The sequence below is a fragment of the Peromyscus maniculatus genome, chromosome 2 (genome assembly GCF_049852395.1).
Source record: "Peromyscus maniculatus bairdii isolate BWxNUB_F1_BW_parent chromosome 2, HU_Pman_BW_mat_3.1, whole genome shotgun sequence".
NCBI classification, from domain to species: domain Eukaryota; kingdom Metazoa; phylum Chordata; class Mammalia; order Rodentia; family Cricetidae; genus Peromyscus; species Peromyscus maniculatus.
The window spans coordinates 120,912,413-120,939,793 of NC_134853.1; the positions used below are offsets into that span (position 1 = coordinate 120,912,413).

The 27,381-nt window shown below is 44.2% G+C and overlaps 1 protein-coding gene across 1 annotated transcript in view; it reads left to right on the plus strand.

Annotated features, from left to right (window-relative positions):
• Ror1 (receptor tyrosine kinase like orphan receptor 1) overlaps nt 1–27,381 on the plus strand; it is a 371,662-nt gene that overhangs the window by 209,872 nt on the left and 134,409 nt on the right. The window contains exon 2 of the mRNA XM_006974046.4: nt 11,930–12,001. Coding sequence (XP_006974108.1) covers nt 11,930–12,001 — 72 coding nt within the window. The remainder of the gene's footprint in view (nt 1–11,929; nt 12,002–27,381) is intronic.

Here is a 27,381-nt window from a genome sequence, read left to right on the forward strand (position 1 = left end):
AGTTTTTTTTTTTTATTATTTATTTATTTTTTCTGTAAAGGACTGTTGGACTCCCTTACAGTTGACATGGCAGATCTTTGTCGCAAGGGCTTTTGTAACTTCTACTTTAACCACCAAGAATGAGATTTATCTAGAGTTCATAGCCATTTGAGATATTGAACATGCAGAACACTGACCTTCAGGCCTTACTTGGCAAAGTGGTAACTAATTTACCAGTTTGCCACATGCTTATTTGGAATGAAGTCACATTCCCTTGGGATGAGCCCCCCAACACAGACATTACAACAATCTCCCCAAAGCATGGAGGTTATACTCTAAGACCCCTACCTAATGAGCTGACGTGAGCCGAATGATGGCTGTCTTGTGACATCGTGCTTCCATAATAGTGGCATAGGGTTGCTTGAACACAGGTTCTGAAATACGGCAGTGGTCGGTCTGATAATCAAGATGGCTACTGAGAGGAAAGAATTGCTAGTCTGTAGACAGCAAAGATATTCTCAACAACCAAGGTGGAAGGGGTGAGCTGCTCCGAGTCTCCTCATACTAAATATGGTGTGCAGTTAAAAACTTACCAGTTGGTCACTTTTAGAACTTTCCATTTAGTATTTTCAGATCATGGTTGACCTAAGTAGTGTAGACCTCAAAAGACAAATTACTGTATCTGATGGTGTAGACAAGCGGCCAATAACCGGGCAAAGCAAGAGGCAGGTCTTCTTCACCAGGGGCCTCCCACGGTCGGCTATGGCTGAGGCTGGCTTGCTTGTGTGAACACATGGCTTTTGGTCTGGCTCTTGGGGGAAATTGGAAAACATCAGGACTAAATAATTTGAGTTTCTTTCAGTTGAAGAGTACTGTGTAGGAGTATGTTTGCAACAAAGAAGGCTGCTATTACCTCTTCAAGGTGTTGCCAGTCAGCACCTCCACAGGGTCGTTGAGAGGTGATGGCCCATCTCCTTCCCTGCGCTTTTCACCTGGCTAACTGTGCCACTCGCGGTTTAGACTTCGGTGTGGAAGACACGATATGACAATAGGAAGTGAGAACAACTGCTGATGTCTGTTTGCTGTGACCAAGTTTCCTGGCTTAGACTTGGACATTGTAACTTTCAGAGAGAATCCTTTTGATAATTTTTCCCTGTTTGTTTTGCAATCTTGAAAGAAAAAGGCCACATCCCACTTATACATAAAATGGCGAGCGTAAAGCAAACTTCAGTGCAGTAGATTGATTACAACACACACCTCTGTCAGGACATTTGTGCTGAAAGAGAGGAACCACACAAGCTCACCCTAATAGAAAGCATTAGTTGGGATAATGTCACCAGAAACCTCCCAGTGCAGGGAAAGAACCATGGGTTCAGGTCTCAGTGACATTTGTCAGAACACTCTATAACCCTGGCTTTGTCATCCCTGATGGAGACATTATAATTTTGCTTTACAAGCTAGAGCAGATGTAGGAACTGTATTAATCTGAATGTTTTACTAATTCGTTTGATGACGTCCTTGCCTTCTCTTCTCCTTCCTCATCCCCCTGTACATTATACCGTGCCTGCTTTTTATATCTGTGAGCCATTGGGGTGGGGCCTGTGTTTCTCTCCTGCACCATCTCAAGTTCACCAAATAGTACATAGAAAGATTAAAATTCAGACACCAAGTGAACATCCAGTAGTTTGCCCAGTTCCCCCAGCTTCCTGGTGTGGGAGACCGTATGTCAGTTTTGCATTCCTGCTTATCCTTCAAAACTCAGGGCAAAAGCTAACATCCCTTGCCAACCTTGTCGACCATGGCTGTTTCTTTCCTACATGCTCTGGTGAGGTATTCTCTGGTGTCCTATAACACATTGGCACAGAGGCACCAAGAACTCCTTTTATAGTCTCCCCGTCTTACACATGTAAAGTATATAACATTTTTATAAACTTTAAAAACGTACAATGAAAAGTAAATCTTCTGGCACCTGGCCTGTTAACTGTTCCCCTTCTCAGATGTAGACATTGCTCTTAATTTTTGGATATCTCCCTTTATACCTATTTCATGAGGATGTAGATTTATATGTGTAAGAATGGAGACACATGTTACACATGTGTGTATATAACTCAAAAACCCAACCATACATAGCTTGGTTTTATAATTATTTTTTTCTAGGCATGCTTTTGTTTTTTACCTAATGTTATATTTTTGTGATTATTTCAAACCAAGACATACAGACCTGCCCCTTGTTCTGTTGAGGCCTTTGGATTTCTCTAATTTATTCAGCAGGTCTTGCTGTTGGAGAGACAGGTGATTCCCACCCCCTTTCCCTTCCAGACAGCATCCTGCAGCCCTGTCAGGTGTCACTTCATCCATGTTAGAGTGCACCCGCAGGCTGCATACTGGGAAGGGAAGTTGCTGCTCATACAGCAAGGCCTTTTATGTTTCCATAGAAACCGCTAAGTTCAACCGATTTATACTCCTCCCATGCACCAGTGTTTATTTCTTCATAGCCTTCTCAGGGCAGTGCATCATCAAACCAGGGAAGTGCATCGTCAAACCAGTTTTATATTTCCAATCTGACTTTGAGTATTTGTGGGCCTATATGCACACATATGTTCATGTGTCTGCAGAAGTATTCGATCCCAGGGGCTAGTTATAAGTGGTTGTGAGCCAAACATGTATGTGCTGGGACTTGGACTCCAGTCCTCAAAGAGATTAGCAAGTGCTCTTAACCTTTGAGGTATCTCTCTGACTCTTCATTTGGAAGTTCTAATATTTTGTATTTTTTTAAAATCAATGAGTGCGCATGTCTGTGCATGTCTGAGGCCATTTAATCTTCTTTCCTGCAGGCTGTCAGCCCATTCCCTTTGCCGTTCCTTACCTACAATCTACCAGCTCATTCCCATCGCCCCTTGTCTGTTGCTCCCTCTCATCTCTTCCAAAACCTTTGCCGCTCCTTACCTACAATCCACCAGCTCATTCTCTCTGCCCACTTGTCTGCTGCACTCTCCAATTTCCTTCTGCATGTTGCTGTGTAGAAAATCCTGTGCTCTGTGCTCTTGCAGTTAGTCCCCTGCCCTTTGAGTTTCCAGAATGCTTTTCTCCTAATTCACCATATGCCGTGTTCAGGTTTTGTTTTGTCCTAGAGGATCCTTTTAATGTCCTCTCATTTATCACCTTTCTTTCAATGGTGTTTGGATATTGTGTCAAACTTAATTTCTCCCCACATCCCGACTGTACACCTGCTTGATGGTAACAGGTTGACAATGGTGAAGACAGGCCACATAGGTCTTGTAGGGAAAGTCTAAGCAAGTGGGTTTCTCCCAGTGGAACTCTGGTTGTGAAGTGAGGGACAGATAGAGACACTCCTAAGGGGTTCTACCACCCACAGGAAATGCCCCCAACATCCTGGTCCTCTCTCGCTGCAAATAGATGAGCATGTTCCAGAAGGGGAGGACATACTTCTGTCAGCATAGGAACTATTGAAGTCATTCTCTTATCCGCAGGAGATCAAGTTGCCCATCTTGTAGGTGATACACATGAGCAAACAGGCCTCCCCATCCATCAACCACACAGTAGCTCTGGCCGTTCCCGTTCACGGCTGTTGAATTACAAGGTCCCTGAAATGCTGCTTGTGACAACTCTGTGGCAGGAAGAGCCCTCCCTTTTCAAAAACAAGTCACTCTTCGGCACGTCTGAAGCATGGCCTTGCAAGTTTGTTAAAGGTTCCCAAGCCTCCAGCTCCACACCTAATGTGCCTAACGGCCATGGTACAGCTAACTGCCTCTCATTTCCAGTGCAAATAGCGATTTGCTTTTTGTTAGACCTCAAAATAGCCTTGGCAGATGCCTGGCCAATGGAAATGAAGAGTCAAACGTCGATTACATGGAGAACAACAATCTTTCATCTCATGGGGATGTGACGTAAAGCCTGATGACCAAGGAAATGGCCATGCCACCAAGTTTAACTAGATATTGCTGGTGGCTGAGTTCTATATTCGTACAAATGGGAAGATCCCTCTTCCCACATCATTGTTTGAAAGAGAGCCTGCCTTTGCCTCAAGGCATGGTCTTCTCGGACTGGGGTGACTTCCTGTCTCCAGATTTTCTCTCTAGCACTTGACATCCTCAGGCTTTTACTTTAGAACCTCAAACTTAGCTCGGAGCATGTGAGAGCATCTTAAGCCTGGTCTTTTTTGTTTGTTTGCCTTAAAGTGGAAAGACGAAGACTGAGAGTTTTTGAACTATAACGCCCAGTTCTATCCTGCCCTTTTCAATGTGCTCACCTATCCTCAGGGTTTCTAGCTTTAGACTCCTTCCAAGCTTACTGAGCCTTATTGCCTTTATCTGTAAGTGATGGTTGCCCATAACTGTATCCACCCTCAATCCCGGCTTAGTTGCCCCTTGACAAAGGCCCTCCTCATGTTCCTGCAGCCATTAATGAGACAACCTGCCCCAGCATGATTTCCTCACCATGCTGGCTTCAAATCCCTCTGAAACCACCAGCCCAAATGTAAAAACAACGCAATTGTGTCCCGGCTGGACATGAAGAAAGCCAGACTCGGGCACAGACTTTGCCAAAGGTCAGTGTCACAGCCAACCACACTACCTTGGAGAAATAAATGCTATGCTTGTCTGTAATGTCTCCCAGAGGCTGGCCAGGCATGTGGAGTGCACGGGGATCGTATCACTGTGCTTTTGGGACACATTTGCTGGCTGGTGACTTATTCCCAGCCTCAAGAAGCATATCATCTTGGTGACAAAACAGAACACTCAAAAACCTTCTGGTCACCTTACAAGTGCAAAGTGTCTCACTGGAGCAGGAGACAGAATGCTGTGCTGTTGCAAAGGATGCCCTGTGAGGGCTTCTGGCCTCACCTCGGGCTCTGCTTAATGTTTCCCTGTGTTTTATTCTCATTATTGATCTCCCCAGGCTTTCAATAAAGACACAGTACAGGAAACCCAGTCCAGACTGATGAAACATTGAAACTGGAACAATCTGAGGCAAATTAAGAATCTGAAAATTACCAGCTAGCCTGATACAACATGCCCAGGCTGATGCAGCTGGAGGGGAGCATTTACATCCTGCAGGGGGATGGCCACCCTCTTGAATTTACCTCTCAGATTAAAATGGATTTGCACTAATTCTAGGAACCCTCAATGCCATTCACTTAAATGTGATTTTCAGGGGCGGCCAGAAGATACAAATTACACTTTCAGTGTATTTTTTCACCCCTGAAAGCTCCCCTGTTTCCACCACCACTTTTTAATTTCTCACACTTCGGAAAGTTCAGAGAATTGAATTGAGAGTCTAGAGCTTAAGGGAAGCAAACAACAAAGAAAGAAACAGCCCTTAATTCTGAAGGGGCGTGAGAGCTCACGGCCAGTGCTGGAAGCAGCCGGGCTGAGGCAGAGCTGGGGAAGGGGAGGGCATGGCTATGTTCTGTGACAGCTGGTGACATGTCAGGGGACCTCAGGCAAGCTTTCTGCCTAGCTCTGGGTTTCTTCACATCTAATCAGATCGTGATAATCTTAGGCCTTGGGCCTTCCCACATGGAGCCACGAGTTAATAATGCCTGTTCTGTGAACTGACTTTCTTGAAAGGAAAAGTAAGACCTAAATACAAGGTACTTGTCTCACTCGAAGGTGCTTGGGATCTTAATAGCTGTCTCAATTGCATCCAAAGTGGACTTCTTTCTGGAAGTGCTTAAAGTGGCTGGGAGTCAAGGCTGAAAGGGGGTTTGTGTCTCTCGCCTTCTGGGCCTTAAGTAGGATTATGCTTGCTTTTAGGGTATGCCCAATTTGCCTGTCTAACAAAGGGCTCCACAAACAAATTGAGAGCCTGTGTAACTCAGAAAATGGTTAAGACAGTTCTGCTTTGCTCTTGAGATGGTCAGCCTAAAATCTATGTGTCAAAACTAATGGCCAAACAATTAGGAGGTCTTCAAATTGAGAATAGCATTTGGCTTTGAAAGACTCTCTAGAAGTACCAGTTTGTTTCTTGGTTAATAACCATTAATCTATCTCAACACTGAAGGAACTACCTAAATAATCTTCCAATTCCCTTTCCCTCTGATTTTGAAATCACTTCGAAGTTCTCAATTCACTTGTTTATTTTCTTATTCATTCATTTAGAATACAAATCAATATTTGAGCTTGTCACAAGAGCGGTTCATAAATGACCAGTGCTGGACTATGAAATATGTCAGACTCACCCAGTGAGATTCAAGGGTTGAGAAAGCCCAGTCCAGTTATCTCTATTGGTTGACACACTCCCCACCTGGGGTTGGGAGTTGCTGAGTTGAACACCCTGTGGCTGTGGCTGTGGTTAGTAAAAGTCTTTATCCACAGTCATCAGAGCTACTTTGCTCAAGGCTGACTCATCTGACCCATCTCCAGAGAGTCCCAAGAACAGTCTGTGATCATTACAATTAGGCCCAGTTAACAAGTGAGGCACTAGGGATCTGAAGCAACTCTTCCCCGGGTCACGGCCAGGTTGTGGCAGAGCCAGAATGTGAACACGTTCAACTTAGAACCCAATCCCTTGCCTCATGCTGCAGTCACCTCACAGCAACACTCCCTTGAGCTGTCTGAAGTCAGGGAGGGCCCAGAGGATGCCAGAGTCCTGATCCTTGCTCCCAAGATATTTGCAGTCTAATCAGGATGAAGGGGAGAGCACTCGCGGATGACCAGAGGGATGTAAAAGTGAGAGAAGGGTGTAAAATGGAAAGGTTGGACACTTCCAGTGTTGGTTTTGTCTGTTCAGTAGTAAACTGAACATCACTGAATCACCATGTTTATTGTTTTTCCTATTGAATTGTATGGTTGTTCCGTTGTGAGTTAAGCTGCATGAAGTAGAACTATTCTGTTTGAGGCTCTAACATGAGAGAGATTTTATTGATGTCACGATGACATTTGTTCACGGAGGTGGAAGTTTATGTTTTGAGATATTTGGGGTTAGAGAAATGACTCAGTAGATAAAGTGCTTGCCACGAATGAATGAGGACTAGAGTTTGGATCCCCAGAACCCATGTCAAAAAACTATGTCTCACTTGTAATCCTGGATTTCAGGAGGAAACCAGGGACTGGACTCTGGGCAAGCCAGCTAGCTAGATGGTCTGAATCAGCCAGCTTTGTGTTAGGCTGTGTTTACCCTGCTTCAGTAAGGAAAGCCGACAGTTATTTAGGAGGCCACCCAATGTCAAACTCGGACTTCCACATCCACATACATATATTCCTACACATTTGCAATACATACAAACCCACATATATACATCCTTGCATGCCATGCATACAAACACATGTGTTTATAATTTTAGCATATGTAATCTCAGTACCTGGGAGCCTGAGGTAGGAAGATAGTGACCTCAAGGTCATCCTCTACTACCTTGCAGTGCCCCATCTCCAAAACCAATACCAACAAAATGTTGTAGTGCTTGTGGCTCAGAATGCTAACCCACCAATTTAAGTCTTCATGGTAAGACCCCCAGCACCACTCCCTTAAAAAAACCCACTTTTATGTATTGTGTTTTATCACTGATCTCTACATAGGCAGACGAGAGAAAATCATCGGCCTTTTCATAGTATCGTGCTGAATGAGCAATGGCTTTTCTATCTCTTAGTGACTAAGTAGAAATGAAAAGGTAGAAGGAAGTGAAAGCTGAGAACCGGCTGCACTGGTGTTAATGTGTTAGGACAGCCTTCCAACCCCAGCAAGTGCTAACGTTGCTAGGGAGATGAAAGCACATAGGACTCCATGCTGGTTGAAAATCTACCAAGGGTAGATAACCTGGGACAGACTCTGTTTCTAACAGAAGGCTCTCTCAAGGGCCCAAGCTGTGCAGGTAAAGACAGATCTGTGCTAGGGACAGAGCCGCCACTGACGACTGCCCTTCCTCTGGCAACAAGGGTCTCTGTGGGAGGTGTTAGCTTCACTGGGTCTTTGCAGTTGTTCACTCCTTGCACACCTTCAGAGAGGACATCCGGAAGATGGAGAGTGTCCCATTCTAAAGATTGAAGTTGCCCTAAACCACAGGAGACTAGGAAGCAGCACTTTGGGTCGGGACTCGCTCTTCTGAGATTCTGCTCACCCTTCCCTGCCACTGCCCCTCATGGCATTATTACATTCTGTTTAAATTCTTTATTTTCCTATGTCCACTTCAGACCACGAGCTCTGTGAAGCAAACACTGCCTTGAGTTTGTTCACTACTGCTGAGCTTGTCTGGGTCAGAGCTTAGTAAATATTTGTTGAATGACTAGATGGATGGATAGGCATTGGATCAATGAGCAAGGGAACTTAGAGGCATTAAACTCTGGGTGGAAAAAAAAAGTCTTTTCATTCTTTCTGATCATTCATTTTCCAAACAGCTACTATATGTACTGTGGCTTTAGGGAACAGTCCGTACAATTTAATTCCGTCCCTTGTGTATAGGACTTAACCAAGGCTTCATTTATTTAGTAAGACTCAAGAATTAATTCTCAGGCAGTGTTGGAACAGCAATCCTAAAGACTGCCTTCTTGAATCTCTTACTTTTGTCTGAATGGCCAGTGGCCTGGCTTTGTGTACTTTTACTATAAGATGGGCTACCGCATACGAAATGGGGCTGTACGTGGGCCGGGCAAAGCAGAAAAAGGAGATGGATAACACCATGGACAAAGACACAGAAGGATGGGGGAAAAGGAGGTGTGGCCAGGAGGCGCCTTCTAGAGGAAGAACATGGAATGGAAAGTCACATGATGACAGAAACCGAGCATTCCCTTTCCCCCAGTGAGGTCTATATTCTTCCTTTGTGCTGTCTTATCGCCCTGTATCTATCTTATTACATGTTTAATCTTAGGACCAAATCCTATTTTTAAACGCCGTAACATATCCAATTGATTGACTTGTTACCACTGTATCCAACTCTTTGCCTTTAAATCCCATTTCCCTTTGACGGAAATAACTAACTAATGTAGCATAGAAACCTGCAAGTGTGTTTATAAACATTTTATTTGTATGAGATAGAAATGAAAAAAACCCCTGGATGCCAGAGGTGAATGGGCAAACGATGTATATAACCTCATGCCGTGGATTATGACTCATCAGTGAAAGAGAACAGACCATTGACACAGGCAACAGATTGGGTGGATCTGAAGACCATTGTGCTAAGTGAGACAGAACTAGTCTGAAAGGGCCACATGCTGCCCAAATTTACTTCTGTACTATTCTTGAAGCAACAGAGCCATAGAGATAGAGGAGAGGAGTGTTTGCTGGAGGACAGGCATGGGGACACGGAGTGGCTGTCGCCCACTCTGGCTCCTTCTACCCTGACAGTCCCTTTGACTATAGGACAGACTGCTATGGCTCATCTGATGAAAAGCACTCCAACCCCCAGACCAGGGAGCCTGGGAGCAGAAGCATGCCAGCCAGCTGGCGTGGCAATATGGGCAAGGAGCAAAGGCTGAGAGAATGGTGGGACTAAGACAGACTTTTTTGGTTTTTCGAGACAGGGTTTCTCTCTGTAGCTTTGCGCCTTTCCTGGGACTCACTTGGTAGTCCAGGCTGGCCTCGAACTCACAGAGATCCACCTGCCTCTGCCTCCCGAGTGCTGGGATTAAAGGCGTGCGCCACCACCGCCCGGCTAAGACAGACTTTGACGGCATTTACACGAACTATTTCCAAAGCTTTATCTTACTGCTTGCTGTAGCTTAGGCTGCCAGGAATCCAGGATTCCTTTTACAGCATCAGCTCCATAGAAAGTAAGCTCTATGTGACTCTGTGTTTCCAACCTGAGTTTGAATTACTGATCGTATTTAATTTGGGACACATAACAAAAGTATGGATTCCCGGTACTATAAACCATGAAACTGTTCCCCAGGTGTCCCTGGACACTAATTACTACTCACTTCTTGGGCAATGGTAAAGGTAATTTGAGTTTTAAAGCTCATTACTTAATTAGGCTGATTCAGAGGAGTGTTTCTCAGCCTCCAAAGTCAGATTCTTTCTTTCAGATGTTCAGCATCTTAGAGAAAGTAATAACTAAAACAGATATTTTAAAATATAAATTGTAACTGCGTGAGACATATTGTCTGTAAGACTGTTTTTTACTATTTCTTTGAGTGTGTGTGTGTGTGTGTGTGTGTGTGTGTGTGTGTGTGTGTGAGCATGTGTACATGTGCCACTTGTGTAATGGTATCCATGGAGGCCAGAAGAGGGCACTGAACCCCTGGAGTAATAGACAATTGTGCACCCCCCAGTGAGCATGTTGGGAACCAAACTCAGGTGTGCTGCAAGAGCTGTTAACCACTGGGGTGGATCTTCCAGCCCTGAAAAGTCATACTTTTAAAAGGTAACTTCAGTGTCATTTTAAAAAAGAGAGGCTGAATATTTTACATGAAGTCAGTGATTCTCCCTCCACAGATAATAGAAGATATTCAAAACACACATGTACGCACATACACACACAAAGGAAAGTTAGTCAGGGTGCAGTGGAGACTCAATGTATATTAACACTTCCTGGTATATGCCCCTGCACAAGATGCCCATCCTTGGGCAGAAGTTAGGAGAAGTACCACCTCCCTCTGGATTCATGATAAGTGATTTTCTACTTGGGTCCATCTTTCTTTGGGGTATTGTGTAACATGCTGTTAGATATACTGATCATCTGACTTCAGTTCCCCTTAAATAATCTAGACTCAGGGTGAAGGAGCAGACCAGGACCCTGGGCAGGGTGTGTGGTCTTTTCCTTCCCATATGTTCTAGGACAGGGAAGCTAGTCTGTGGAGTAGCCCAAGTGTTTCTGCAGTGTGTGGTAAGCAGACAGACTGGAAGTGATCTTTGCAAGGCTTCCATGGGCACACATTAGGCCCTGGCAAAAAGGGCAAGGACATGTGTCATCTCTAGCCATTTGGTGGATGCCCAACAGTAAATAAGGAAATAGCGCACGTGATTATTTCTGAAAAAGTAAAATCCAGAGATAAGATGGGTCTCATAGCCTTTGGTACTAGGCAGCCCAGGCCACTGGGAGGCTTGTGGAGTCAGGCACTGTGCTCCAGGTCTTCTACTTTATTAAAGTTCAGCTTGCTTTCCAATTCAGACCAGACATTTTTAGTGGCTACTTAAAGTACCCTATCTTGAGAAGACTGTAGCGCAGATGCCACGTTTAATATGCAAAAAGAGTCATAATGGATCCATGATGTTTGCAAGCTATTGAAGATGGGGTGACATCATACGTGCAGTATCTGATGACCTTGGTCCCCCTCAGATCCTACCCAGCACTAATGTAATACCGTATGCGTGTTGTTTGTACATAGCCCAAAGGAAAGCTACAACAACCCCATTTAAAATACGTTAGTAAAATGACGCCATGGCTTGACTTTTCAGAAACAACAAAACCCTCCTCTGTGTAGCAAGTCTATTACTGAAAAGTTTTTAAATCTTCGTAGCACATTATGTCCTTCAGATGGCTGATTTGCATATTTGCTTTAAATCACGGTGGCTTTGAAAATAACTGTATAAATGTGGTCACCACAAATGACTCTGAGCATTCCAATGCTGAGCTTGCCTCTGCCTTGACTTGAAGAGCCCGTGTCGAGAGTCATAGAGTCATTAGACTCAGTGGATGAAAGCAGCGAGCAGGACAATGTTGTCCATTTTGCCCCCCATAGGACTTTTGAATGCATTAGTCCAAGGCTGGTCTTCTGGCAAGACTATTTTGATAAAATGTGGTGGTCTCTGCCAGGTTTTCTGTTCTTTGCCTTTTAACCCTCAGGGTGGAATGTTAAAGGTCTAGCCTACAGCTTGGCTGGCTTGGGGGGATTCTGATATGTAGGTCGCTGCTGGCCACTGGGGCTGCCTCCTGTACACTGAGCCATAGTACCTTGACAGTCTGTCCCTGAAGGAAAACCCTGAGGATGGAATACTTCTACCAGCCCAGAAGTGATGTTATTGACTAATGCCCTGCCCCCCCCCTTCTTTCTCGTTCCAGAAACAGAGTTATCAGTCACTGCTGAGCTAGTGCCTACCTCATCCTGGAACATTTCAAGTGAAATCGACAAAGGTACATGGAGGGGAAACGCCAGCAGGGGAGGGAGGAGGAGATAAAGCTCACCCATAAGCCTTGGCCTGCTCTTCCTTCAAATGAACCTCTGTCCACATCATTAAGAGGAGGAGGCTGAAAGAAACCCCCAGCTCACATTGTGATGACTTCACATTTAATTATTTGGAATTATTTCTGAAGAAGTCTTTTTTCCCCCCTTTTCTTTTTCTCTTCTTCCTCTAACATGTTCCACATGGTTAAAATGCTTCAAGATGTGAAGCGGGGCCATTCCTGACCTTCCTGGTCTGCGTCTAGTGCATCTCGTTTGGGGGATTTGATCCAGCCTAAGCCAGGACTGATGAGAGCCGTTGGCTGGGTGACCTTTCTGGACAAGCATTTGATGTGCTTGCGGGGTTCAGGACCCAGCATTCGGGACGCTTGTAATTGCCGGTGTGTGCAGACAGCAGCCTCCTGTGTGCACGTGGGAAGCACGTTCCCACCGTGGAGTTGTGGCTTTGCATTAATCAAGGCCTGCCAGGTGCTTTGGTTAGTCTGAGGAGCTCTGATGGCCTGGGCACGACAAGGCCCAGGTGTTGGCCTCTGTCTGCCTTGAGCCCCCTTTCTATTTAGTCCCCTTTGTCTTGTCTCTGTGTCTCTAACTGGATTCCTGGTTCTTCTAGTAGTTCCAGTTTCTCAATCTGGCTTGTCCTTCTGTTTTTTTGTTTTTGTTTCTTTGCTAATATCCACCCTCCACCTTCTGCAAGGAGCTAATTCTTTCTCTTTCAAGACTGAACACAAGCTCTATGGCATTCACAGGCTTCTTCAGTCCCTTGTAGGAAATACCTTCTCTCTCCTTGAAACTTCATCTCATTCAGTCAGTCATTCACCCAATGATACATTGCTTAAATTCTTATTACTTTCTTCTCTGGGTACTATTTGTAGAATTAGTTAAGTCTTCTTTTAACTCAGTACCTTAAACATCCATCTTCCCCTGAGGCTGGGAGAGATATTTCTACAAGTCTATCTTGTTATTTGGTGGTGGTAGGGCATGGATTCTTGTCCGTGTTAAATCCCCAGATAAATGTGAAATAAAATGATGAATCCACCATACAATGCAAGACAATATTTTGATACTTCAAGTGTACAAATACTTGTCTCCAACAACTTACGGAGTTTCCTCTTTAGCTTAGGTGTGGTTCTGAGTTCTGGGACTGCAGTGGTAAAAGGAGTTTGATCCCTTTCTTATCACTGTGATAAAATATCTGAAGGGAAGGAGGGACTTTATCCAGGCTCACAGTTTGTTAGGGTGTCGTCGATCATGGTGGGGAAGGCGTGGCGGAGTTCCTGGTGGCTCCCAGCTGCGGCAGTGGGATTGGGAGGCTGCTTGCAGACCCAGGGACAGAGAAGTCAGGCTGGAACTTGGACTGGGCATAACCCATAAGGCCACTCCTCAGAGAGACCCACTACTTCTAGCTATATCCTGCCTCCTAAAAGTTCTACAGCCTCCCTCAAACAGTGCCACCAGCTAGGAACCAAGTGTTCAAACACATGAACCTGTTTAAACCATTAACAGCTCAAAAGTCACCTCCAAAGTTTCCTTTTGCGATCAGCTCTCCTGTCACTAAAGTCCTCACTGGGAAAGTTTTTCCTGATCTAGGAGAGATTGCATCATGGAAGAGCACAGTAGATGTCACAGTTTGACTGATGGGACTTTATTAGGCATTTCAGAATGCCAGCGCGGGGGGGTGGGGGGGGGTGGGGGGGTGGGGTAGCGTGCTCATAATTTTTTCTAGCATTGAATTCAATCTAGATTTTTTAAAATGGTATTATCCATGATTCCTCTTCATATCAGGTACCAACAAAAGATCTAGGAGGCAGTAGATTTCTAATGTATGTTTATGGGATATTTTTAATGGGAAGAGGAGATAAAGACTACCAGACATTTGCTTAGTGCCTGTTCTGTGGCAGCTGCTGTGGTAGATGCTTTCGATGTGTGAACTCACTGTGCAAGCTCCTTGTGGCACCAACAGACTTATCACATCATGATCTACTACATGCGGATCATCAGCCTCCCATTCCCCATAGCAAGAAGCCTGTATGGGCGAGACAGGCCACAAGGCTGCTGGGCAAGAACTCAGCCTGCCTGGCTTGCAATCTCCTCACCAGCACTGTTTGCATTGATAGTTGCCTTTTGAGAAGTAAATGGTATCAAAGTGAGCCTGTGGGTAGTGGGCAGGAGAAAAACCACCCCAGGTCTTTCATTTGTTCAGAAGAGCCTTCCAGAAAATGTGGGAACTTTCTAGCATGTTTTGCTATATGATTAATGGAGACTAATCTATAATTCCCACTTAGAAAGAGAGCTGCTTAAGTAATCCACTTATTTATTCATTGCTTAAATCTTTATTGATTTCTGGGTAGCATTTGAAAACTTAGGATCCATAGACGAGTCAGGAAAGGGATCCTGTTCCCTGTTTCATGAACTTGGAGCTTTCATTGCACATAGTGATACTCACATATATAATTAAAGCCTTTGGGTTGCTTTCAGAGATGGAGCTATGGCAGGTGGAGCATATTCCCTAAGCCTATAGGCAAGCTGGTGGAGATAAAAATAAAATCCACTACCAGGCTGGCACACAGAGGAATGACTGGGTTTTAGAAATTAAGACGGTACTCGGTGCTTTAGTGAAGATCAGTGATGAGGAGATAAGCTGAAGGTCCTATGGGCATCTGGGAAGTACGTGGGATTCTTAGGGTGGTGCCAGGACCCCAGCCATGGTCTCCAGGCCTTTCTGCCCAGCAAGCCAGCTGAGTACACTTTCTCCCTGCAGCCACAGGAAGAAGTAACGAAAGAAAAGCCCCTGTTGGGTACACTACAGTGCCTTCCTTCTCACCCATCCATTCCACCTGGCTTCCACAGCCTCGCCTTGAAAGCTGCTACTGACGGGTCATGAGGATGGTTTCTGAAAATGACTGCTTCAGAAGGAAGTACCATCTAAAGTGAATTGGTGTTCAGGGGCTCACCTTAAGACCAACATAGAGTTGGAGTAAATGTGTTGAGAGCCCTGTGCTAGTCACAGGCTCAATGACAGGAGGCCTCAGAGGTTCTTCACAGAAGCCAGATGTTTCTTTTGGAGAAAATGACTGGAAATGGTACCTGTAGGGAGCAGAAAGGAAGGGGTCCTAGGGCTGCAAGAAATTGTAAGGCCCACCTCCAATTCTAAATAGTTCTCTGTGGTCACAAATGGGTTTGGGGATATTGTTTAATGGAGATCTGGCTTTCTCTCCCATTTGGAACTTTATACATTAGAGAGACATTGGTTCTGACTAGTGTGAGCTCTGGACTTGACCGTGAGTCCTGGCTTCCTTTTGTCTAAGGCTGTTTTCTTGGCCAAGCAGAACACCCGTGGCTTGTCTGTCTTTGCAGAGCTGGGATGGCTTACGTGCACACTACAATGTACAGACCTTGACTTGGCACCTTAACCCAGAGCTTCATCATCAAGAGCCATGGCAAGTCCCTAGCTTAGAGGTAGTTGCTACCTCTTGTGTCTTGATTCATCCTTGACACACATCCTTGGTCTGTGTTAATTGTATCAGGTGACCTGTAGCTTGGAGATCCGTTATCAGCTAGACCAAATGAGGAGGCAGAGTCATTGTATTGTGCTCCTAATTATATAAATTTGAAACAATGGCAGGGGTTAAAGGTGACAAGGTACCTTGACACAGCATGCTGACAGTCTTCTGGAACTTGGGTCTTGGAGAGCTTACTCCATTTTGTCTTCTGTCTTCAAAACTGGCATCTAACTGAAGGACTTTCTCATCAAATCCCAGGGATTGCCAAGTTGTGTTTAAGATTCCCAGGTTGAACAGTTTGAGTCTTCATGAGTGTAACCATAGAACCATAGAACCATAGGCCAGCAGTGGAACCATAGAACAAACCAGAGAATCTTAGCTTGGGGATAATGGTTGGTCCATGCACAGCGGCTTAGTGATCCACCACTGTGTTTTTATTTTGAACTTCACCTTGCCCTGTACCCCGTGCTAGCTCTGCACTGACTGTACTGGCTTCCTTCATCACCTCTGGAAAGCCAAGCTCTTTGCTGTTGGAGGGCAGCTTGCACTGCCCTTCCTCTCCCGGGGGTCTGCTTGCACTTGCTCTTTTTCTGTCCATCTGAATGGTTTTTAAGGCAACCCTTCTTAAAGAAACATGCTACTAGCCTAGAAGCAGCTGCCCTCCAGAAGCAGCTTTCTCTGAGACTTTTGCTGGTCCTTCCTATTCAACAAACCCATTCAGTTTTGCAAACAGACTCTCCAAAAGGAGGCCTGTGGAATTCTGTCCGAAAACAGAGGGATTAATGGCCCTCGTGGCCCATCTTAATCCTTTAAAGCTGCTCACAGGAGAGGATTGCCATTAGGCACCCTTGCTTGTCCCTGCAGCTTTACTCCCTCATACCAGAGCTCCTTGTCTGCAGCAGCTCTTAAGGGACACTCAGCTGAGAGGAGGGAGGCCAGTAGGATGCTCAGGAGGTGGCCAACTTCCAAAAAAAAAAAAAAAAAAAAAAAAAACCCAGCCCTCAGCAGAAAGAGCGGTCCAACAGCTTGGTAGTGTGTGTGCAGGCATGCCTGTTTATCACTTACAGTTGAAAGAGATTTTTGCCTTCTTCCTGCCATGAGTCTCCGGTACCGTACTCCTTTGGTACCGTTTTCAGTCATTTCTAGCCAAGACAAGTCACATTTTTGACCAATAAATAATCACAACCCACAGAGAACAGGTTTCTTGACTGTGGCAGGGTTTCTCATTGCCTGCAGGTTCCATGGGTGGATTCAAGCCTGCTTCTTTCTGAATAGCTTGGGAGTTTGGCCTTAAACTCCATCTGGAAAGTTGTAGAGCAGGATTGTGCTTATAGGGGTCACAGGCAGCCATGGATTTGTGGTGTTGGTCGATCTAAATAAAGGCCTATGGGGCTTTGAGGTGCAGAGGCCCCTTGGTGAAGGGCATGGGAAGAAGGACAGCCGTCTGGATCCTGCCTTAGCTCCTCTGTTCCTCTCTTCTACCTTGGCTATGCTACCGTAGCGCCAAGCTTTTCACTGTCCCCACCCTATTTCAGGCCTTTGCCACACTGTGCTGTTTTCTCTGGTGAGAATCTGCCCCATACCCCCCACTCCCACCCAGCCTTTGCTGTCAATAAAGGCCCAGGTCAGGCATCACTAGTTCCTATAAAGCTTTCTTGACTTTACCTTCCACATTGGTGTTCCCAAGTGCTCCTTGTCTCTTGCAAGGCCATGCCTTTATCCCTGTATGTTCTTCTTCTCTTGGTCCTTCATCTCTTAGGAGAGAGTCTCTCTTGAACATCTTCATTTCAAGTAAAGCTCTTATGGATTCCCCTTCTAGGGGCAGAGCCAGGCAGGAAGCTCACTGTACAAGTGGCTTTGGGAGGGCTCAGAGTTCCACACTTCAAGCCTCTGGACCAGGAATCACACTTTCGAGTCCTGGTAGCTCAGTAGTTGGAATGATTAAGTGGATGTGTTAAATCAGAACGAAGAAGCAAAAGGTATTAGTGTAGCCCCCAGAAACTGGAAGATGTAAGGAATGGGTTCTACCTCATACTCCAGAGGAAGCTCCCTCCTGCTAGACTCTGGACATCTAACTCCAAAACCAGGATAGATTATATTTTCATTGTTTTGAGCCTTCAAGCTGAGGATAATTTGTCACGGTAATGTCAGGCGAATAATAAACAGACTCAGGTGAATTGCCCAAAGTCACTAGAGAATGAACCCGAAGTTCAAATCCAATCTGCTAATAACAGATTATATTGTCTCAAATCAAATACAATTTTATGATACAGATTCCTTAGATTTATTTAATGGAAGAGATGTCCTGAGTGAATACTGCAGGTAAGATGGATGCTGGAGACCAAAGATCAAGAAGCAATCATGAACAAGACAAAAGCAGTTTTATCTTTGGATAGTGTTAGTGGTTGGAGTATGAAATACCCCATAGGCTCTTGGGTTACCAGCTGGTGGCACCGTTTTGGAAGATTGTGGACCCTTTAAAAGGTGGAGCCAAACTGGAGGACTAAATAGATCACCAGCAGCCTTGTGGGCGGTACATCATTTCTCACCCAGGTCTCTCTTTCCTGATTGACACGTGTCTCCACCCCTGCTGTGCCTTTTCCTCCCATCTCTCCAAGGGGGGGCTCCAGCAACCATGAGCCTAGATAAATCCTTCCTCTCCAAAGGAAGCGCTTCATTCTGATGCCATAGAGATGAGGAAAGTAATGAACACAGACATCCTTCAGTTCAGTGGGAGAAACTTTAAACAATTATTTTCACCTTCATAGATGTACTCAAAATCATGGCAACCCAACAGTGATAGGGGTTACAAAGGAGGAGTATGAAATCACAAGATTTTATTCTGGAAACAAACAAACAATTCTTGCATGCTCCTTGGTAGACCCAACTAAAAGCCAGCGGAGGGTAGGGTCAACCATGTATCCTCTCTGGTCTATTCCTGTGAGTTTGAATGCTCCAAACTGCGCCTCGGCCCTCTGGAGCTTGTGGACATTAGTCCACCATGAAGCAAATCTCTGAGGATAGAGACCCACAAAAGAAGGCAGTAATGCTTGCCCATGTGCGAGCTCTGCAACCCATTACAGACATCATCAAGAGGCAGCGGGGTGTGGGAGGATTTCTTCAGACAAGGTTGAAAACTTTGGCATTCCTGCGCCAGGCCAGATTTCCTGGAGGGCTGTGAGGAACTCCCTAATTACCCTTCATTCTGGCCGGTGTTGTTTCAGAACAGCTCTCGCCAAGAGCTCGTGCTTCAATATCACTCTGCCTGGTCGTATTGCATAAGATGTTCACGTGCTCAGAGAAACTGCCCATAGCCTTGTTGCCTGAGCAGAGGGGGACGTTCAGGCCCCCGCGTGTCTCAGGGGATCTTGGCTCTGATTCCAGTTGTCGCAAGGAAGGCTGATTCACTCTCACCATTTTTTTTTTTCAAATGAGTACATTTTTACGGGCCCTAAGTTACACCTGACCATCTTTGGCCTCTGGGATATGCTAGTGTAGAGTTCAGACCAACTTGTAAGGATGTCTTGTCGGTGACCTTTGATTATCTTCTGGACTTGGAAGGAGGGGTTCTTCTAAAGTACCTTTTCCAGTACTTTAGCATCAACATTACTCCCCAAAATTATATCCGCTCATTCACTCAGTAGTTACATGTACTAACTATATGTCAGGACCACACAGAGGTAAAACAGTTGGTGAAAACATCAAAGTCCCCACTCTGGGGGGGTGGGGGGAGTGGGCGGGTTAGTTAGTGAATCCTAGATGCTATGCTAACACTTTCTGAATGGTTCTTGCTCACTATCATCAAAATCCTAGGTAGACACTGCTGTGTCCATTTTTTTGTTTGTTTGTTTGTTTGTTTTTCGAGATAGGGTTTCTCTCTATAGTTTTTGTTTCTGTCCTGGATCTTGCTGTGTAGACCAGGATGGCCTCGAACTCACAGAGCTTCGCCTAGCTCTGCCTCCCAAGTGCTGGGATTAAAGGCGTGTGCCACCACCACCGGGCTTGCTGTGTCCATTTTATGGATAGGAAAACAAGTCAGAGCAAAGTAACTCAGCTAATAAAAAGCAAAGCCAGAATGTTGTGCCTCAGTACCCACTGTAAGCTATTTCTATTATATTCTGGTTCATTAGATTTATTATAGGAGTTTTGTGACTTAGTATATTTATTACTTTGTATATTATGTTAGTCTGGTCCTAAGAAATTTGTGTGATTTTTTTTTTAAGCAGGAAAAGAATGTAGACTGAACCCTGCTCAGAACAACAGCTTGTCCTTCTGCTAGTGTGGTCAACTACCTCTTTTACAGTTTTAAGTAGTTCAGATCTTGTTCTTAAAGACTCTACAGACCAAATTTGGCATCTTCTTGTTTTTCCCATTTTTCCCCTTATCCCATGTGTCTGTTGTTAACTTGCGTGCTCCTTACTGTGCTAATACCACCAGAGGTAGTGCCAGCCACTTATCCTCTCTGGTCCATTTCCCTGTGATAGTAAGCACTGGATAACAAAATTAATAATATGCATTCCTCTCTAAGATGCTAAAAGTCTAGTAAGAGAAAGAAACTAAGTAAAGTGGGTACATGCCTTAGTTTGGGTTTCTATTGCTATGAAAAGACACCATGACCATAGCAACTCTATACAAAGGACACATTTAATTGTGGTGGCAGTTTACTGTTTCAGAGGTTCAGTCCATTATCATCAATACAGGGACCATGGTGACGTGCAGGCAGACATGGTACTGGAGAGGTAGCTGTGAGTCCTACATCTTTCAGGCAACAGGAAGTTGACTGAGACCCTGGGCTATATCTGCAGCATAGAAAACCACAAAGACCGCCCTCACAGTGAAACTCTTCCTCCAACAAGGCCACACCCATTCCAACAAAGCCACGCCTCCTAATAATGTCACTTAATATTAAATTATGGGGGGCAATTACATTCAAACTACCACATTCCACTCCCTGGCACCTACAAGATTGTAACAATATCATAATGCAAAACTCATTTAGTCCAACTTCAAAAGTCCTCATAGTCTATCACAGTCTCAACAATGATTTAAAGCCCAAAGTTCAAAGTCTCTTCTGAAATTCATGCAATCTCTTAACTATAATCACCTGTAAAAATCAAAATAAAAAAGCAGATCACATACTTCCAATATATAATAGCACAAGATATGCATTACCATTCCAAAACACAGGGAAAGGAGCATAGTGAGAACATACTGGACCAAAGCAAGATCAAAAACAAGCTGGGCGAAGTCCAAACTCTGCATCTCCATGTCTCATGTTAAAACACTCTTCAGATCTCCAACTCCTTTCAACTTTGTTGACTGAAAAACACTTCTTTCTCTTGGGCTGGTTCCACTCCCTGTTAGCAGCTCTCCTCCGCAGGTATCTCAGGACCCTGGCATCCCTAACATATTGGGTTCTCCAAGGCAATTCAGGCTTCACTTCACAGCTTCATGCAATGGCCTCTCTATTAGGCCTCCATTCAGGGACACACTTCCTCTAACAAGGCCATACCTACCCCCAACAAAGCCACACCCCCTAATACTGCCACTCCCTGTGAGATTATGGATACCAATTATATTCAAACTTCCACAGCACATGATAGGTAAGGGGGTTATGGACTTCATACAACTCAATGGGATGGCAACTCTGGAGCTGAGTAGTATAGGATGGAGAAGAAATATGAGACAAAGGAACACATCTGGCCGTGTTCTGCTTCTCTTCTCCTCTGCCCAAATGAAAGCCAAAATTACATGTCCATTTTCTCACACAATTCTTCCTGGATTTTTTTTCAAACAATATTTTCTTATTCAGAACTAGGTTTCTGCTCTTGTCATTCTACGAGACATAATTGCCATCCCAGAGTGTGAAAAGGAAGAATGTGCGCAATCTTTTAGTTAGAAGAGGCTTGTAAGAAATATTTATATCATCAAACAACCTGTATTGCTCTTATGTTTTAACCACAGAATCAGCTTTGTTACCGGCATTGATTATAGCAACATAATAATAAAATATAGCAATAATCCTAATAATTATGGGGTAGCTTTCACACACTGGGCAATGTAAATAGTACCTTATGCAAATAATATATTTCTACTTGTTATTAGGAAGCTAGAGCTTAGAGAGACTAAATATCTTAGTTTCATTTCTGCTGCTATGATAAAATACCCTAACCAAAAGCAGTTTAGGGGAGAGGGGCTTTATTTTAGCTCACAATTCCAGGTTACAGTCCATTACTAGAGGGAAGTCACAACATCAGGAGCTTGAAACATCACATTCATAGTAAAGAACAGAGAATAAGAAAACACACACCCTCAGTCGCCTGCTTGCAGCTCAGTTTCTTGGCTCATACAGTTCAGAATCCTCTGCCTAGGGAATGGTGCTGCCCACAGGTGGATTTGGTCTTCTCACATCAGTTAACTTAAAACATTCTATAGACCTCTTCACAGCCCAATCCAATATAAACAATCCCTCATTGGGAATCTTTTTCCCACGTGATAAGTTGTGCCAAGTTGATTACAGAACAGGAACAGTGTATTTTGTTCCACTGCTTTTGGGTCTGTGGTTAGGCAGATCATAGATAAGGGAGGGCATAGTGGAGCCAAGCATCTCCCTTCAGAAGGGCAGGGCCTGGGGTCCTACTACCCACTCAAGGCCATGCCTCGGTGACCTAAGATCAACCCTTTAGGCCATGCTCCTTAGAGATTTCATCATCTCTGAGTAACACCACAGGCTGGGATCAAGCCTTTAACGCATGACCTTCGGAGGACATTTAAAATCTAGACCAGAGCTGGGGACATTCTTTGGCTAATTTTGCAGTTTTCTTCCACTTTTAAAAATTGTATACCTTGGGAATTCTTGGCATGTCCTTGACATGAGTTTAATGGAAACAGACTCATAAATCCTCCCTTTTCCATCATTTTATGAAAAAGATTTATTATAAAACTCTTACTGAGATTATTACAAATTATCATTAAATCATTTCATGCATTGTTTTCCTGTCATAGGTATAAGACTGTCTGGAGGGCACTGCTTTGGGAATGTCTTTTCTAATAAAAATTGACTTGGTTTTGGACAATAGGAGCAGTGTTTCAAGCAAAGTCTGAGCTGTCTGGGAAGAGAAAGAAAATATACCAGAGTTGTCACCGGACTCTGAAAGTCAGAGGGATGGGGGTACTTAGCTCCACTATCCTGCTGACATTCCATGCTGAAGGTGGGTCCCTGTAGACTGCTCCCTCAGCGTCAGCTCCTGGGGCAGGCAGCCAACATCCTGAAGCAGCTGCCATTTTCCTTGGGTGATTCATGTGTGAAAGTGTCTCCCCCAGAAGAATGTGGGCCATCATGCTCTTCCCAGAGCACGGCTCTTATCATCCCAGAAGTGTTTGCTCATGTAAATGCATCCCAGTTGGAAAGTTTAAAGATGTGAAGGATGGTTGTCCCGTCCTAATACATAACCCTCTTAGTCTATAGTATCTCATATTTGGCTACATTAGTTTTAGTTAACAGAACTGGGCCTTACATGTGAGCTTATGTAAGTTTTCATATTACATCACAGATAAATTTAGAATGGCCATGAATCTCTGCCTCACAATCCAAATGGTTTAGCTCAGTGTTACTCTCATCCATTATGAAGCCTTGAATTTGGGCATAAGGCTCTATCCATGTATGTGGTGCTGGTGATATGGGTATTATCCAGATCATTGCTATCTAATTCTTCTCTACTCTTGAATTTTCCCCCTTGTTAGATAAGAGACGACAGTACGAAATCAACTGCCAGGAACATTCAAAAGGAGTCCTTTTTTTCCCCTTTCCTCCTGTCTTCTTTTCCCAGAAAAAAATAGACATGCTTCTTCACTCATATTTCTATTATGCAAAATATGTTGTTTCTGAGTGAGACTTGGGTAGGGAGTGATATTTTTATAGCAGGTAGAAATGTCATCAAAATGTGAATATGAGCTTGATGTTTCTTGGGCATCATTTAGCCCAGTCTGCCCTGTGTTTAACAGACATGACCCAGAAAGAAGAATGAACCACACAACCAGTATTTTGTGGCAGAAGTAGGAGCATATCAGTCCTAACTGCACAGATTCTCAGGGGTAGGGGCCAAACCCATCAGGTTTCAGGGGAGACTATCAAGGCAGCATTAGCTTGGCCACAGTCTGCAAGATGAATCGCTAAACGGTCTCATTAATAAAAAAAAAAAAAAAAAAAAAAAAACCCAGAGCCAGATTGGGGCAAATTCTGAAAGATCAGAGAAGCAGAACAAGCCACAGCCAACCTCACCTCAACAACTCCTCATCTGATCCTTTCTCCATGAATCCTCAGACTGAAAGCTTCTGAGTCCTCATTGGAATGGATCTCAGCTGAACTGGGCTAAAAGCCTCTATCTAGTTCTGGTCCTCAGGCCTTATATACCTTTCTGCTTCTGCCATTACTTCCTGGGATTAAAAGTGTGTGTCCTTCCCAAGCAAAGACATGAGATCTCAAGTGCTAGGATTAAAGGTGTGTGCCACCATGCCTGGCTCTGTTCCCACTGTAGCCTTGAACTCACAGAGATCCAGACTAACTCTGCCTCCCAAGTGAGGATTAAAGGCTTATGTGCCACCATTTTCTGGCTTCTATGTCTAATCTAGTGGCTGTTCTGTTCTCTGAACCCCAGATAAGTTTATTAGGGTATACAATATATCAACCACAACAGTCCTTTGGAAACCTCAAGGTGAAATTCTCAGTTAGCTGCCATTGTTCTTTGCTCTCGATTTTAAAAATAAGGATGAAAAAAAATCAAATGGGTTTTATTTGAAAACCTTACTCTGTACAGTGCTATCATTTATCCATAGTAAAATTTTGCTGTTTTTAGTTGTGGGGGGGAAGGGTATATGTGCCTATGAGTATGGGTGCCCTTGGAGGCCAGAGGTGTTTGGTATACCTAGAGCAGAAGTCACAAGCAGTTGTGAGCTGCAAGAAATGAGTATGTGAAATAGAATCTGGGTCCTCTGGAAGAGCAGCAAGTGCTCTGAACTGCTCATCTATCTCTCCAGTCCTCATCTTTCCATAGTTTAAAATTTATGCTTTCAATGGAACATAGAAAGTTCAAAATCATAGTAAGGGAAAATGGAAAAGTGGTTTCCATGAGCTGAAAGGAAGGGAAAGAGGAAAATATTTTCTGAGTGAGGGGTTTTAGTTTAAGAGTATGAAAAATGTCTAGATGTGGCTAGTGTAGAGTACTGTGATGACCATAGAGTACTGTGATGACTGTAGAGTACTGTGATGACCATAGAGTACTGTGATGACTGTAGAGTACTGTGATGACCATAGAGTACTGTGATGACCATAGAGTACTGTGATGACCATAGAGTACTGTGATGACTGTAGAGTACTGTGATGACTGTAGAGTACATTGATGACTGTAGAGTACTATGATGACCATAGAGTACTGTGATGACCATAGAGTACTGTGATGCTGGTAGAGTACTATGATGACTGTAGAGTACCATGATACTGCAGAGTACTGTGATGCTGTAGAGTACTGTGATGACTGTAGAGTACCATGATACTGTAGAATACTATAATGCTGTAGAGTACTATGATGCTGATAGAGTACTGTGATGCCACAGAGTGCTGTTGCCACAGAGTACCATGATGTTCCAGAGTGCTGTGATGCCACAGAGTGTTGTGATGCCACAGAGTGCAGTTGTGGCAGAGTACTGTTGCAGCAGAGTGCTGTGGTTGCACAGTGCTGTGAAGACACATAGTGCTTTTGCCACAGAGTGCTGTTGCTGCAGCATGATGCTGTAGAGTGCTGTGATGTAACAGAGTGCTTTGATGCAGCATAATGTTGTGATGACCTCAGAGTTCTACAATGCTGTAGAGTGCTGTGATACCTGAAGAGTACTGTGATGCCACAGTGTTGATACCCACAGTTCTGTGATGGCCACAGAGTACCGTGATGCCACAGAGTACTGTGAGTATACTTGATGCCACAGAACTGTTTTCTTTCAATGGTTGTAAGTAAGATGCTGTTATGCATTTTTGATCACAGTAAGAAGAGCGTACAGTTTCCTTCATGGAATTTGGAATCTCCAGTGTCCTTTCCACCTACCTCCCCATTAAGGCCCCAGGTGCCCTGAAGTAGACTAATAACAAAGCTGATTTTTTTTTAAGTTGTCGTGTGTGTGTGTGTGTGTGTGTGTGTGTGTGTGTGTGTGTCTGTGTCTGTGTCTGTGTCTGTGTATGTCTGTGTGTGTATTTTCCAAAATGATCTCACACTTGTCATTGCAAAATATGGAGAAAAGCATGGCTGGCTCCCTTAGTACCATTTTACAAATGAATAAACTCAGCCCCAAAGTTATAAAACTGTAGTGAATACGGTTGCTGCTAGCACCCAAGAATGGCATTCTCAAAGTCAAACCAGACCTAGTGCAAACATTGTAAATCAATGCCTAATGTTTCTACTTGTTAACCTGGACACAGCCAGGGCATTTGGAAAGACTTTTTAGAATTTCCAACTCTGATTTGATTTGAATATTTTTAACACAAATTAATTTTATTACCTAATTATCTAAACACAGGTTAACTGGCGTTTTAGTACATGGTCAGGACCATGGCAAGAACTTCCTAGACTTTGTCATTTACGAGGAACCGTTCTAGGTGTCCTCGCTCTGGTAACCCATTTATCAGAACAAATTACTTACTTTTTACTTAGAAGACATATTTCCATTAATTGAGGGTAGGAGTGTCAGCACTGGGGGACACAGGAGGTACAGCTTCCCACTGTCACCTCCTTACCTGGGGAGTTTCCCTCAACTTTTAAGGACCTTGAGTCAGCTCAAATCAGGATTTGTGGCTTTAATGCAGAAAAAAATTTCACGTCCATCCAGCATATGAATCAGAGAAGGAGTTGAAGAAAAATGGTTATTATCGATGTAAGCAAAGAGGTCAAGAGAAAGATACTCAAAAGAAAAGACACGACACCCTATGAACATAAATACGTATGTTTAAAAGAAGAGAGGCATAAGACATACCCAAATGTGGGCACAGGTTCCCAAAGGGACCATTGCAGCTCATTGTTTGTTTGTTTGTTTGTTTTATAGTAATTGTATAGGATTTGGGTGGGCTTTGAAGTTATTATATTTAAGAGATTCCTAGGAAACCTAGTTGAGGTCACCTGGTAGTTCCTGAGGGACACCTAATCAGATTTCAATGCATCAGTTAAAAGTCTAGCCTGCAGGGATCCAGGGAGGTATCAGTTTATGTGAGATCCTCAGGTGATATCTAGGGAAAGAATGAGGTTCTCCTCAGGGTCCTGTACATCCCAGCCTTAAGCCTGAGTTATTGCTCCTTTAACATTAAGTATCTCTGTACAAAAGGGACAGTAACTCTGTGTAGGCAGCAAATGTGAATTCTGTTGGAATTCTTGCTTTTCAGCTGATGAGAGGCTCCAATCATACTCTGGGGTGAAAGGTTCTCTTCCCTTCTCTCGTCTCCATGGTTTTTCCCATTCCTCTAGGCTGCCTCAGCATGTGCTACCCACCCTCTATGTGCTTAACATACTTCATGCCATATAACCCACACATCAGTCTCAGGCAGCAGAGCCTACGAGAGCTTAACATCCAAAAGAATTTGCCTGTCCGAGGAGACAAGTGAAGTGATCAGGATTTGAACCCAGGTCTCCCCACTGCTTCGCTGCTGCTTCAGTTGCACAGCGTGTGTCTTTTGATCCACTGTCAACTCTCAGAATTGATGATGTCATCTGCATGGCTGGAGTAGTGTCCAGGGATGGACACTGGTCGGCTCATAGTTTACTTCTTGAGGGACTTCTAAATTTCACCCAGAA